The following is a 13,942-nucleotide window of genomic DNA, read 5'->3' as shown; positions in this document are numbered from 1 at the left end:
AAGACTTCTCGTCCCACAGACACTGGTCCAGTGCGATCACAACAAATGTCCAAGACATGGAAACTTGGATAAGGGACCGATCCCCACAGAGAGACATTCTCCACTCAACTTCCAGCCCCAAAGAAGACAAAACACTGGGTTTTTAAAGGAAATGACAGCCAATCTCCAGCTACCTGTCTGATTAGCTAACTCGCTGCAGGTGCATCTGATCACACCAGCCCCGCCACCCACTTATCCGCTTATCTACCAATCCATCTCGTGACAATTACTTCATTGGCAAAGTGGGCAAACTTTGTCAGGAAATGCCAACAATGAACAGTGAGCCATCGTATTCACACATAAAAAAACGAATAATGAAAGAAAAGCATTGTAAGTTAGAATTCTGTAACGTTAGTGTATTGTTATCGAACCTCCTGGCACTCAACATGTACTGCACTGACACAGATGACTGATGATTGGTTGAAAGAAATTGATAATAAGAAGATTGTGTGAGCTGTATTGTTGGATTTCAGGGTAGTCTTTGATATTATTGACCATAAGCTGTTGTTGAAAAAATGGTATGTTTTATGGCTTTTCAATCTCTGCCATATTGTGGATTCAGAGCTATCGATAGAACACAGACGGTTTTCTTTAATGGAAGCTTCTCTAATGTTAAATATGTAAAGTGTGGTGTTCCGCAGGGCAGCTCTCTTGGCCCTCTACTCTTTTCTATTTTTACCAATGACCTGCCCCTGGCATTAAACAGAGCCTGTGTGTCCATGTATGCTAATGATTCACCCTATACACATCAGCAACCACAGCTAGTGAAATCAGTTGCAGTCAGTTTTAGAATGGGTGGCCAATGATAAACTGGTATTGAACATCTCTAAAACTAAGAGAAGTGTATTTGGTACAAATCATTCCCTAAGTGCTAGACCTCAGCTGAATCTGGTAATGAATGGTGTGGCTGTCGAACAAGTTGAGGAGACTAAATTACTTGGTGTTTCCTTAGATTGGAAACTGTCATGGTCAAAACATATTGCTTCAGTGGTTGTAAATAAAAATGGTGAGGTCTGTCAGTGATAAAGAGAAGATCTGCTTTTTGGACACCACACTCCACAAAGAAAGTCCTGCAGGGTCTAGTTTGATCTTATCTTGATTATTGTCTAGTCATATGGTCAAGTGCTGCAAAAAAGGACCTAGTTAAGCTGCAGCTAGCCCAGAATAGAATGGCACTTTTTGCTCTTCATCGTAATTAGAGGGCTAACATTAACAATATGCCTGCCAAACTCTCTTGGCTAAGAGTTGAAGAAAGACTGCATTGCTTCTTGTTTTTATAATGTTAGGTTCTAATTCTCAGAGTAAAAAAACACAACGGACGCTATAGAAGCTTAATCAAGTTCTTCTTCCCAGAAGATCAATACAGCTGCATTAGACAAATACATTTTCACACAAGCACTGATATTTAACCCTTCCTCCTAGGCTGTGTGTCCTCCTACACATCTGTACAAACATTGTTCTTTACTGCTAGGCAGGACACTAAGTGATACGGGCCATAAACTATTATTTCTCCCTTAACGTGACCTGACCTGATCTCGACCCCCTTCGTCGCTCATCCATGGAGAGCCATGGATGAGCGATCACGTGGCAGGCCATCAATGCCTGCCACGTGATCGCTTCCCTACACTCAATATTTCAATAGGATATCTGATATAATGTAAACGTTATACATTACCCTCTCTCCCTCAGTGACATAAATAAGTATATTTCATATTCTCAGAACCCAACAATAAGAAACATTAACGTGTTGGAAATTCCAAATTGTTTGCATAGTCATCATACACACAGCACTGGCACACACATACTTACCCCAACAGACATGCCAACAGGGGACTTTTCACAGTCCCCAAGTCCAGAACAAATTCAAGGAAACGTACAGTATTATACAGAGCCATGACTGCATGGAACTCCCTTCCATCTCATATAACGCAAGTGAACAGCAAACCTTGTTTCAAAAAACAAATAAAGCAACACCTTACGGCACAACACCTCTCCCCAATGGATCCTACGTGTTGTGTGTATGTACTGACATGTATGTGTAACTGATAGATGCACACACACACACACACACACACACACACACACACACACACACACACACACACACACACACAAGTTAATGTTTTTAAATGCATGTAAATTGTAAAGTCTTTTGTCTGTAATGTATCTTTCATTATGTGTCAGACCCCAGTAAGACTAGCTATCGCCATGGGTGTCAGTTATTGCAGATCCTAATAAAATAAAATAAAATAAAAATCATACACACACACACACACACACACACACACACACACACACACACACACAAATAATCATAAAACACAAACCCCTTTTTTCTTTCCAGTGTCAAGGCACTGCAGGTATTCACCCAGTTGGATACAATAATAATCTTGTAAAGCTAGAGCCTTATGCTTTCAAGTGTGTTACAATGATATCAGATTAATGAGTGTGTGTTCTCTCTGGACTGTTCTCATTGCATTTACATGCATGCCACCACAGCTGACTTTGGTGTGGAGAGATAAGAGACGCATGGAGACCACAGCTGACTTTGGTGTGGAGAGATAAGAGACGCATGGAGACCACAGCTAACTTTGGTGTGGAGAGATAAGAGACGCATGGAGACCACAGCTAACTTTGGTGTGGAGAGATAAGAGACGCATGGAGACCACAGCTAACTTTGGTGTGGAGAGATAAGAGACGCATGGAGACCACAGCTGACTTTGGTGTGGAGAGATAAGAGACGCATGGAGACCACAGCTGACTTTGGTGTGGAGAGATAAGAGACGCATGGAGACCACAGCTGACTTTGGTGTGGAGAGATAAGAGACGCATGGAGACCACAGCTGACTTTGGTGTGGAGAGATAAGAGACGCATGGAGACCGCAGCTAACTTTGGTGTGGAGAGATAAGAGACGCATGGAGACCGCAGCTAACTTTGGTGTGGAGAGATAAGAGACGCATGGAGACCGCAGCTAACTTTGGTGTGGAGAGATAAGAGACGCATGGAGACCGCAGCTAACTTTGGTGTGGAGAGATAAGAGACGCATGGAGACCACAGCTAACTTTGGTGTGGAGAGATAAGAGACGCATGGAGACCACAGCTAACTTTGGTGTGGAGAGATAAGAGACGCATGGAGACCACAGCTAACTTTGGTGTGGAGAGATAAGAGATGCATGGAGACCGCAGCTGACAGTGGGGGCTTAGACAGAGGTAATTGAGAGGAACACTACAGTGTTGTAACAGATTGATCATTGGAGAGGGACAGTGACAGTCTATTAATTTGTTCTCGAAATATGGAGGACAGACTTGAGCATAGCCTTTGTATTTATAGCTGCAGGAGAGACTCCTAACTTCATTGATGTGTTGTGAAGACCATCTCTCAAGAGGTAGGAATGTCATGTGTGAGGTAGGCTATCTGTCAAGCAAACTACTAAGTATGAAAGTATAAAAGTTTTCATAGTTGTTCGACAGTTGATCTGTCAAGCCTTCTCTCACTTCAGTTATTGGCAAATGTTTGACCATCCTGAAGCAAAATTGGACTGGTGATCTGTCAGTTGTCTTTTTGTAATGAACCTATTGTGGCGCAGAATGGTCTGTGGTTGGATTATAGTTGCGAGTTCGACTGATTACATAGCGCACTTGCAATAGGTCTGTCCTGCTTTGCGTGTCTATGGGAGTGCCAGTGCATCTCACACACCCACTGGGATTTCTTTCACACGCGGAGTGGTGTGGAGTGTGGAAAGGGAGAGGGACGGCAGCTGTGCATAGCAGCGGAGGGAGACAGAATCCGAATATCGCTAACCAAGACGCTCGGCTCTTCAATTTGACCTGGTATCATTTTCACGTGATACTGAGCAACGCTTATTGCTAGGATGCCTGTAATTGTATATTACACCTAAAACGGGCCCTTTAATTCGCTTTTGTTTTTTTGTGGCGGGGCGAATGCAACTTTGCATAGGTATTCAATGAAACCTTGCCTTCTCACGTATTCCTATGCTGTTCCTCTTTTAAATGAGATCTGATCATTTATTATTAGAGCAAAAGCCAATTGTGTCAGGAAGAAGAGCGTTTGTTCCTCAAATTGGTCGAGTTACAGTTCCCCTTCTGTTTTTATACTATAGCCTACTATCAGCTATTCTGCTTGAATCCAGCCTAAAACAGTTACATCTGCTGAGGATACCCGACTGACTGAGCGGAGATGGGGGTAAGGGCTATTTCCATTCTAATTGGTGTGCGTAACAATGAGTCCATGAATGGATAGCTGTAACCTATGAGGCATGTGTAACGCACCTGAAAGAGAATAAATATCATATTAGAATGGCATAGTCCACCATAGTATTTCGATTGCTTGTGAAACTATGGCAAATTGGTGCGACTTTACTGGCATGACTGTTAAACGTGTGCAGTGTAGCTATTTATGTCTATGTTGATTCAATGCAATTGCACGAATTACAGTCCAACACCTTTAATTACTGTCTATTCTTTCATTACCTTATATTTTCTTGCCATGTCTGTGTTAAATAGCAACATTACTGACATTGTTATAATCTGTTATCTGCCCTGTTTTCCGAATTGCACCCGAACCGATCCCCGACACACTTCCAATCTTCTCCTCTCCAGACGCCAGTCGGTGCGTCATAATGGAGTTACCGGGAGAGGGGAATCTGTTGTTTCATTCCCGCTCCAAAATGGACATTAATAACGCTAAACATCTGTAGGCTATCGATGGATGGACCTAGATGGATGGACCTCGTGCCAAATTGAAAACAAGCTGTTCTCTAAACCCAAATCCCAAATTAGCCGGATGTTTTTTTTGGGCCATTCACTATTTGGAAACTATATTCCATTGAATTTGAATGGCACATATAGATATTGCCAAGAAGAATTACAATAGGCTAGGCTACCGAAGAAAGGCAATGGTGATGCAGTAAGGATGGCGGACAACCTTATCAATGCTCGACATCTCATTAAATCAAAATAGGTCTAATTCCATTACATTATGAGTCTGGTTGTAATAATTTTGTTTCACGTTTTGACCCCTTGCTTTTATTGCACACTGATGGCCTCCGTGATTGTAATTTGGAATTGATGGGGAGGCGACACGGACACATTCAGAGGGTGGGTGTGGGATACTAAATACCGATAGATAATATTTGAATTGTCGACCACTTGTTTTATACCCATCCTACAGAGTAATATTTTAAGTCGCGGAAGCTGTGAAAGTCGTTGCTTATGGATATACCGAAAGGGAATTAGTGGAGAGGTTCGGTTGGCGTACCAATCGGAAGCAGACAGATGCGTCAAAATGGATGCCCAATTCCCCATTTCGATGTCGGTTAGGGAAGTTGTCATAGCCTAATAATCAAGCATGCCAGTGTAACAGAAAACCTTGCTCATTTCCAGTGGCGATTTTGGCACGTAAATCTTGGTGGGGCAAAAAATATATATATGGGATGCATTCCAGCAAAGCCACTACACAACACAACACTAAACAATACATTAATTGCACTATACCACTGCTACACTTGGCTATCAGCGGAGCCTTGTCTGGCAACTAAACAGTTCATTCAGCCTCATTTACTGCCTTTTAAAAATCCATAACTGATATGGCTGACTTGCTTTAACAAATGTGGTTTCTACTGACAATTGAGATGTACACGCTATGGCATAAGGGGACGACAAGCAGATAAGAGGCAATTTAAAGTTCTGAGTTGGATGAAAGTTCAAAACGTATTTTCCCAGTCGTAGCTTGTTTTTCCTGAGTTCCCAGTTGTTTTGAACTCACTAAAGTCATATTTTGCAGTTCCAAGTTACAGGGGTTTTGAGCGCGGCACAAATCATGCTTCATTTACGGTATGTTGATGTTTATAATTTTTAACTAGGAAAAGAGACCCTTAATCTTAGACTTGGGACCACACATTCACTCCACCGAATAGCAGGCTAATGATTGCTTTGCAATGCTTGCAGTTAGCCACTGATTCCTTCCAAACCACTCATTGTTGAATTTGCAATTTCCAACTTGTTGTGTAATGTTTATGTCCAATGGCCGATGAGCACAGATACATTTTATCTGTAATTTATCTTCATTATTTCTCTTCATATGACAAGGATTAAAAAGGATTTGCCAGTAGATTGTCGACTTGATTCATGATGATGACTGCTAGCTAAGGCTTTGAAATTATGATGCCAGTCAAAGCTTCTGTAGATATAACGTGATTTGATGTCATTTCATCTGTGGCCAATGAAATTGAGCCTTCTTGGATGGGCATTTCTAATGTAACTCTATGGCAGCACCCAAGGGGCTTGAATTTTTGAGCTCTACCCTGAGATTTGGTGGTGACGTAGGGTCCCCATGAGTGACAGAACACTGAGCCAATCACGGCGCCACGCTCCGTATTTTCTGTTGCCTTGCCCCACCACCACAGAAAGCACTGAGCTAGGCTGAAACACCTGCATTTTGGAGCTGTCTTACTCAAGAAAACATAAAAGAGACCATGTTTGTATGCGGCTTTATTAACTCAATGATATATATATATATATTTTTTACATTATTTGCAAACTGATATGTGATATGTATTAATGCCAAAATAACATGCAATACAGGCAAGCCCCCAAAAATTCCCTGCCCCACCTGCCCCAAATGACGGGTCGCCACTGCTCATTTCATTTCTATCTGACACAGACTGCCAAAATCCTATGGATTAGTCATGGCAAAAAATACAAAATGTTCCAATCCATCATTGTATAGCCTGCCTTAAACCGATGATGTCATGATTCATGGTTTGTGATGAAATATGTTCCGTGCTATCCAGGATCCTTTGGACGTCCCTACCCCATTGAAATTTAAAATGGTTAAGGTTAGGGTTAAGATTATGGTTAGGGTAAGGGTTAAAGTTAGGGTTAGGGTTTATGCTAGGCAATTCCAAAGAATCCTGAATAGCACTGGCCAATGAAATACACTGGCCCTTATTCCTTTAGTTGGACCTAATTTGGGGCGACAGTTGATCTCAAGGGATGAGTATTAAAGCTATCATCAGTCTACTTGAAATGGTGTCACGCTGTCATTGTCGTAATGCCCGTCGGATAGCCGGAGAGGGGGACCGCGTACAACTCAATCATTTTCACACTTCAAAGAGGGAGTCTGGCCAGAGCGAGAGGAAACTCCCATACTAGGGCTAGGATTTGTTGACATACCGCCATGGGGCGATAAAAAACGGGGTGGTCAGGTTTATAAATGGTTGTACTTGACAAGACACCAAGGCCATCCAAATCAATCAATCAATAGAGGCTGGCCCAGGGACAAAATATGGGAGAAGGTCAGCCATTGTATTAGGCCTTGTGGTGGAGTGGTTCTTGCCAGAGACACAGATTTGAGATGATACCCCATAGAATGAGGGAGGGTACTGACGGAGATGGAGAATGTGGGAGGGAGGAAAGATAGCAGGGAAGTCTCTGTGGTGAGCAGTGGTGGGAAAAGTATCCAATTGTCATACTTGTGTAAAAGTAAAGATACCTTAAAAGAAAGTGACTTGAGTAAAAGTCACCCAGGAAAATACTACCTGACTAAAAATCTAAAAGTATTTGGTTTTAAATATATTTAACTATCAAAAGTAAATGTAATTGCTAAAATATACTTAAGTATCAAAAGTAAAAGTATAAAGCATTATCACGTTTCAGGTAAGACCCGAATGCAGACTGTGTTGAAGTAACAATGTTTATTACAACAACAGGGGCAGGCAAACGACAGGTCAAGGCAGGCAGGGGTCGATAATCCAGAGTAGTGAGGCAAAGGTACAGGACGGCAGGCAGGCTCAGGGTCAGGGCGGACAGAAAAGGTAAAACCGGGAAAAACAGGAACAATCAAGAGACAGGAACAGAGGGAAGAACGCTGTTAGGCTTGACGAAACAAAACGAACTGGCAACAGACAAACAGAGAACACAGGTATAAATACATAGGGGATAATGGGGAAAATGGGCAACACCTGGAGGGGGGTGGAGACAAGCACGAAGACAGGTGAAACCGATCAGGCGTGACAAGCATTTAAAATTCCTTATATTAAGCAAACCAGACAGTACCATTTTTTTATGTATGTATAGCCAGGGGCACACTCCAACCCTCAGACATCATTTACAAATGAAACGTGTGTGTTTAGTGAGTCCGCCAGAATGACCAGGGATGTTCTTTTGATAGCTGTATGAAATTGGACCATTTTCGTGTCCTGCTAAGCATTCAAAATGTAACGAGTACTTTTGGGTGTCATGGAAAATGTATGGAATATTGCAGTGCTAGCTGTGCCACTAGAGATTCTGGGTTCGAGTCCAGGCTCTGTTGCAGCCGGCCGTGACCAGGAGACCCATGGGGCGGCGCACAATTGGGTTAGGGGAGGGTTTGGCCGGCAGGGATGTCATTGTCCCATCGCGCACTAGCGACTCCTGAGGCGGGCCGGGCTCAGTGCACGCTGACACGGTCGCCAGGTGTACGGTGTTTCCTCCGACACATTGGTGCGGCTGGCTTCCGGGTTAAGTGGGCATTGTGTCAAGAAGCAGTGCGGCTTGGTTGGGTTGTGTTTCGGGTGATGCACGGCTCTCAACGTTCGCCTACCCCGAGTCCGTACGGGAGTTGCAGTGATGAGACAAGACTGTAACTACCAATTGGATACCATGAAACTGGGGTGAAAAAGGTGTAAAACATTTTTTTATAATAACAAAAAAGATTGATGAGGGAAAAAACAATTGAATCCATTTCAGAATTAGGCTGTAATGTAGAAGGGTCTTGGTCAGCCATTGTTATGATTGATGGCTGAGAAGAAGAGTGATGGCTAGATTATGTCTTCTGTTTTCTTTCCTCCATGGCTGCCATTAATGTCCTTGGTGTTGGCTGTGGATGAATAACCAATCCCAGGGCTTCTTTGGGAGGCTGCTGTGGATGATGGAATGTGTGTGTGTGTGTGTGTGTGTGTGTGTGTGTGTGTGTGTGTGTGTGTGTGTATGTACTGCATGTATGTATGTACTGCATGTATGTATGTACTGCATGTATGTGTGAGACAGAACATTGAGGGGGGCAGTTCTGCTATATGTATACAGTAATCTGCAGTGACTACTGCATATAGCCTGCCCTATACAGTGCATTCAGAAAGTATTCAGACCCCTTGACTTTTCCAAATTTTCTTATGTTACAGCCTTATTCTAAAATGGATTAAATAATTTTTTCCCCTCATCAATCTACACACATTACCCCATAATGACAAAGAAAAAACTGGTTTTAAGATTTGATTTTCAAATTGATAATTTTTTTGAAACTCAAATATCACATGTACATAAGTATTCAGACTCTTTATTCAGTACTTTGTTGAAGCACCTTTGGCAGCGATTACAGCCTCGGGTCTTCTTGGGTATGACGCTACAAGCTTGGCATACCTGTATTTGGGGAGTTTCTCCCATTCTTCTCTGCAGATCCTCTCAAGCTCTGTCAGGTTGGATGGGGAGCGTCTCTGCACGGCTATTTTCAGGACTCTCCAGAGATGTTCGATAGGATTCAAGTCCGGGCTCTGGCTGGGCCACTCAAGGAAATTCAGAGACTTGTCCCGAAGCCACTCCTGCGTTGTCTTGGCTGTGTGCTTAGGGTTGTTGTCCTGATGGAAGGTGAACCTCCGCCCCAGTCTGAGGTCCTGCGTGCTCTGGAACAAGTTTTCATCAAGGATCTCTCTGTACTTTGCTCCGTTCATCTTTCCCTCGATCCTGACTGGTCTTACAATCCCTGCCACTGAAAAACATCCCCACAGCATGATGCTGCCACCACCTTGCTTCACCATAGGGATGGTGCCAGGTTTCCTCCAGATATAACGCTTGGCATTTAGGCCAATAAGTTCAATCATCACACCAGAGAATCTTGGCTCTCCTGGTCTGAGAGTCCTTTAGATGCCTTTTGGCAAACTCCAAGCGGGCTGTCATGTGCCTTTTACTGAGGAGTGGCTTTCTGTCTGGCCATTCTACCATAAAGGCCTGATTGGTGGAGTGCTGCAGAGATGGTTATCCTTCTGAAAGGTTCTCCCATCTCCACAAAGGAACTCTGGAGCGCTTTCAGAGTGACCACCGGGTTGTTGGTCACCTCCCTGACCAAGGCCCTTCTCCCCCATTGCTCAGTTTGTCCAGGCGGTCAGCTTTAGGAAGAGACTTGGTGGTTCTAAACTTCTTCCATTTAAGAATGATGGTTTGTCTCTTCTCAATCAATGTCTGATTTATTGAACTAGTCTGGAATCTGAATAACCTGAGGACAGCCAATAGGCCACATGGTCTCCACTTTGATGAACACAGCAAGTGTCGTAGTATGTCCATGATATAGCTCTCATTTGCATTCTCCTCCCCGCCCCTCCTCTATTGTGATTGGTTGAGCAACACCCTTGCCCCAATTGTCAATCCAATAAATCAGTTTCAGTTGTACAGTGGTTGTACAACCATTATGCATCAGATGAATCTATGTTGGTTAAACGTTAGCCTATACTAGAGTACAACATTTACGTTTTATAGACATCAAAGTAACACTTTCTGTGTAACTGTCCAAAAATCTCAATACAGAATTGTAAATCATTCTACATTCAGATTCTGAGATGGAATGTTTTTAGACAATGTTGAAAATTCTAACATTGCTGCGTGTTGCTTATCGTCATGACCAATACACAACCATACAGTACCCCCCCCCCCCACACAAAAAAATAGGTGACATTGCATTCAAAGTTGCGTTTAAATGCAGCGGTGTGTCAAGGCGTTGGTGACGGGAGGAGCTCCTTGTATGTATGAGTCACCAGTGCCACTGGAGAGGGTGACTATGGACCGTTGAATAATGCAGTCCTGTCAAAAGGCCTATAGGCCTATCTCATCTGCGTTGATGGGACCTCTTGTTTCCTGCATGTCTGGTTTCCAACAGCTGTGTGTGTGTGTGTGTGTGTGTGTGTGTGTGTGTGTGTGTGTGTGTGTGTGTGTGTGTGTGTGTGTGTGTGTGTGTGTGTGATCCATACTGCTCTAATGTACGTCAGGGATATCCAATAAACCATGTCTTAGTAGTGGAAGGCCGTCATTGATTTCCATGTATGGCAAACATGACATCACTTCCTGTCAGAGGTGTGAACATTGGCTTTTACTGGTTTTCCTTCAGGGTAAATAGAACAGCTTGGTGATGCATCAGTTAAATGGTGGTCAATTAAATTAATATTTCTTAACAGTCCAGGGATTGGCCGTTGCCAGGAAACGAGCCAGGTCTGTCAATCTCATTCAGTCAATAGTAGCCATTTTGGTTAGTAGCCTGTTTGACCAGTGGGCTTAGAGATATGAGGTGTAGGATTAAAGCAAGAGGAGAGATGAGTAGGCTTTCTAGAAGTTAATGAGTGCAGTGAAATGCCATTCAACCCATATGCAGCCCTGTCTTAAAGCACAGTCAAACAGCGAGGGCAATCAAACTTAACATCAAATGCTTAACGCAATCACATGCTGAACACTATCAAGTAAACGATGTACTTGCATCAATGTATCTCATTTGATGAAAGCCCCTACCCCACCACACTGGATGAACCGATCAGAGAAAAGAGAGAGACAGATGGGTGGGCTTCTGGGGAGGGGGCAATGTAGGGATGGGAGGGAAGGATGGATGGATGATGGAGGGGGGAGGAGAGGGGGCAGGGGGGGGGGGTCTCTGGTCATTGTGCGTCAGTGTTTTCTAGGTCGATCCACTGATCGGTCTGTAGTGATAATCTGCTTCTCTGTGAAAGAGAGGTCTGTGGTCTACAGGATCTAGTCTGTGGCAAAGCACTCTGAAATATTCTAGGGCAGGTCTGCACGGGTACGGAAACGGTACTTCCTCTTTCTTGGGTATCAACACTTGTTTCATAGGAAACTACAGGCTAAACACAGCTTCTGCAACCCTGTGGCCTATTTTCTAGCCTGTGGCATGCATTCTGAAATTCAAAGTGAGTAAAGATAAAGTTAACTATATTTCCTGGTTACCAGTTGTTGTGTAGGAAATGACAGATGCAACAGCTTTAATCTGCATACCTGTAGGCTACAAGTACCATAGGCTACTGCTGGTGTATTGAGATAAGGCGTTATGCTCAGCCCAAATTCCTAGTGTCTGAGACAAGGAGTTCGGATCTAGAATCAGGTCCCGCCTTTCAATGTAATCTCATTCATCATGATCTAAAACTGATCCTATATCAGCACTCATGTACTCTGAGAATTTCTTCTTAGAAATTCCTCAGGTAGAGCCTGTACCAAAGTGCAAGCAGTGGTTAGTGCTGAGCAGGGGTCCTTCTAATGAACAAGGCGGGCTAGTGTGTGCCTGAGTGGGAAGACTCTTGGGCATCAGCCTTGACTATGAATGGATGTGTGGGCTACACGTGTGTGTAGTGGGCTGGGGGCAGAGAGGGAATAGCCAATGGCATTGAGCGAGGAAGCAGTCAATATCACGAGTGGATGGTTGTATAATTGTCTGTATTGGTGCATATGTTATCAATCCACAGAATGACTGGGTAAAAAAGGCTGTGTGTGAATGGGTGAGTAAATGACTCAGTGATTGGGCTTGTGGTGCTGGATGTAGGTTCCAGTCTGAAACCTGTGTTCAAATCCCACCGCTGCCACAAACGGTAGGTGGTTGAGTGACTTTGGGATGAATCCCAACATGAGAAAGGTTTACGCAACTCAACGTTTCCCTTGAATCATGCACTCTTTTCAGAATTATCCAGCTCTTTGTGAGCAAGGGAATGAGTGAAGTAAGTGATAGAAGATAGGGGAGAGAAGAAAATGAAGTAGAAGGTGAAAGCGATTAAGAGAGATAGTGGTAGAACATCAGAATGATAGAAGACGAGAGAGAGAGAGGAGAGAGGGAATTAAAGAGAGTAAGGATTACTATACTGTTCAGTGGGTTTGTCCTATACTGTAGTAAACAGTGGTAATCCCACCTCCTGCTCCAAATCTTCCCACTATCCTTCCTTATGACATATGGCTTACAATCACATCACTCACGCACACACACAAACACACACACATGCGCAAACACAAACGGGGACACGCTCACACATAGAGCTTCACACCGACCCAACATCATACTGAATCACGTACACAGATACTGAATACTTCATATACAAATAAGTAAAGGCACGCATACACACACTCTTACACCTACCATTACAATAACAGCCATACTGTACAACAACACCTCACACACAATATGGCCTAGTATCTCGGTCGCTATATCATTTTAATGATTATCAGTAATTGCAAGTGGATTCTAATAGAAACAAGAGCGCAGACTAACAGGATGTTGGGGGTTTACCAAAATAGAAAACAAACACAAACCGTTGCCATGGCAGACAAAAGTCTGGATTAAACCTACAGATAAGGGCCCCCACAAATGTTTCTTCTCACCCCCTCCCCTCTGCCTTTTCAAGTGGATTATCAGCATAGTCAGTCAGTGGTAGGCTAGGCAACTGTGGGGTTTAGTGGATGACATTTTGGCTCTACTGTGGAGGACTCAGGGGTACTTCCTGGTTTGTGTGTGTTAGATTCTGGCAGATGTAGTAGGAAGATGAACCACCAAAGGCTCCTGTGATGCATATCTTGTAAAATGTCAAGCTGCGGGATTTAGCTGATACAATGATTTGGAGTAGTCTCATAGGACAGGTGATACATCCATATCTGCATGCTTTTGAATCTCTCCCCTGAGTGGCAATGTCTAGTCTTTGATCAAGCGATGCAGACTGTAATTCAGCCATGAAACGTGATTACCTTGTGGACTGCACAAGATGGATACAGCGTGAATGTATCAGGTGACGAAACCCAAAGGCCGCTCATAGTGTATTTTACTGTCTTACTGTGATTGAATAGAGACCCTAAAGTTGAGGCGATACATTGCCA

General features: G+C 43.5%; 1 protein-coding gene across 1 annotated transcript in view; it reads left to right on the top strand.

Annotated features, from left to right (window-relative positions):
* The first annotated feature begins 3,741 nt into the window (after positions 1-3,741).
* Positions 3,742-13,942, top strand: part of LOC115173532 (sodium/potassium-transporting ATPase subunit alpha-3) — a 31,873-nt gene continuing 21,672 nt past the window's right edge. Inside the window, exons 1-2 of the mRNA XM_029731710.1 lie at positions 3,742-3,998; positions 4,162-4,244. Coding sequence (XP_029587570.1) covers positions 4,239-4,244 — 6 coding nt within the window. The 5' untranslated portion in view covers positions 3,742-3,998; positions 4,162-4,238. The remainder of the gene's footprint in view (positions 3,999-4,161; positions 4,245-13,942) is intronic.

The sequence above is a fragment of the Salmo trutta genome, chromosome 34 (genome assembly GCF_901001165.1).
Source record: "Salmo trutta chromosome 34, fSalTru1.1, whole genome shotgun sequence".
In the NCBI taxonomy this organism is placed as follows: domain Eukaryota; kingdom Metazoa; phylum Chordata; class Actinopteri; order Salmoniformes; family Salmonidae; genus Salmo; species Salmo trutta.
This window is presented reverse-complemented; position numbering and strand designations above follow the sequence as displayed.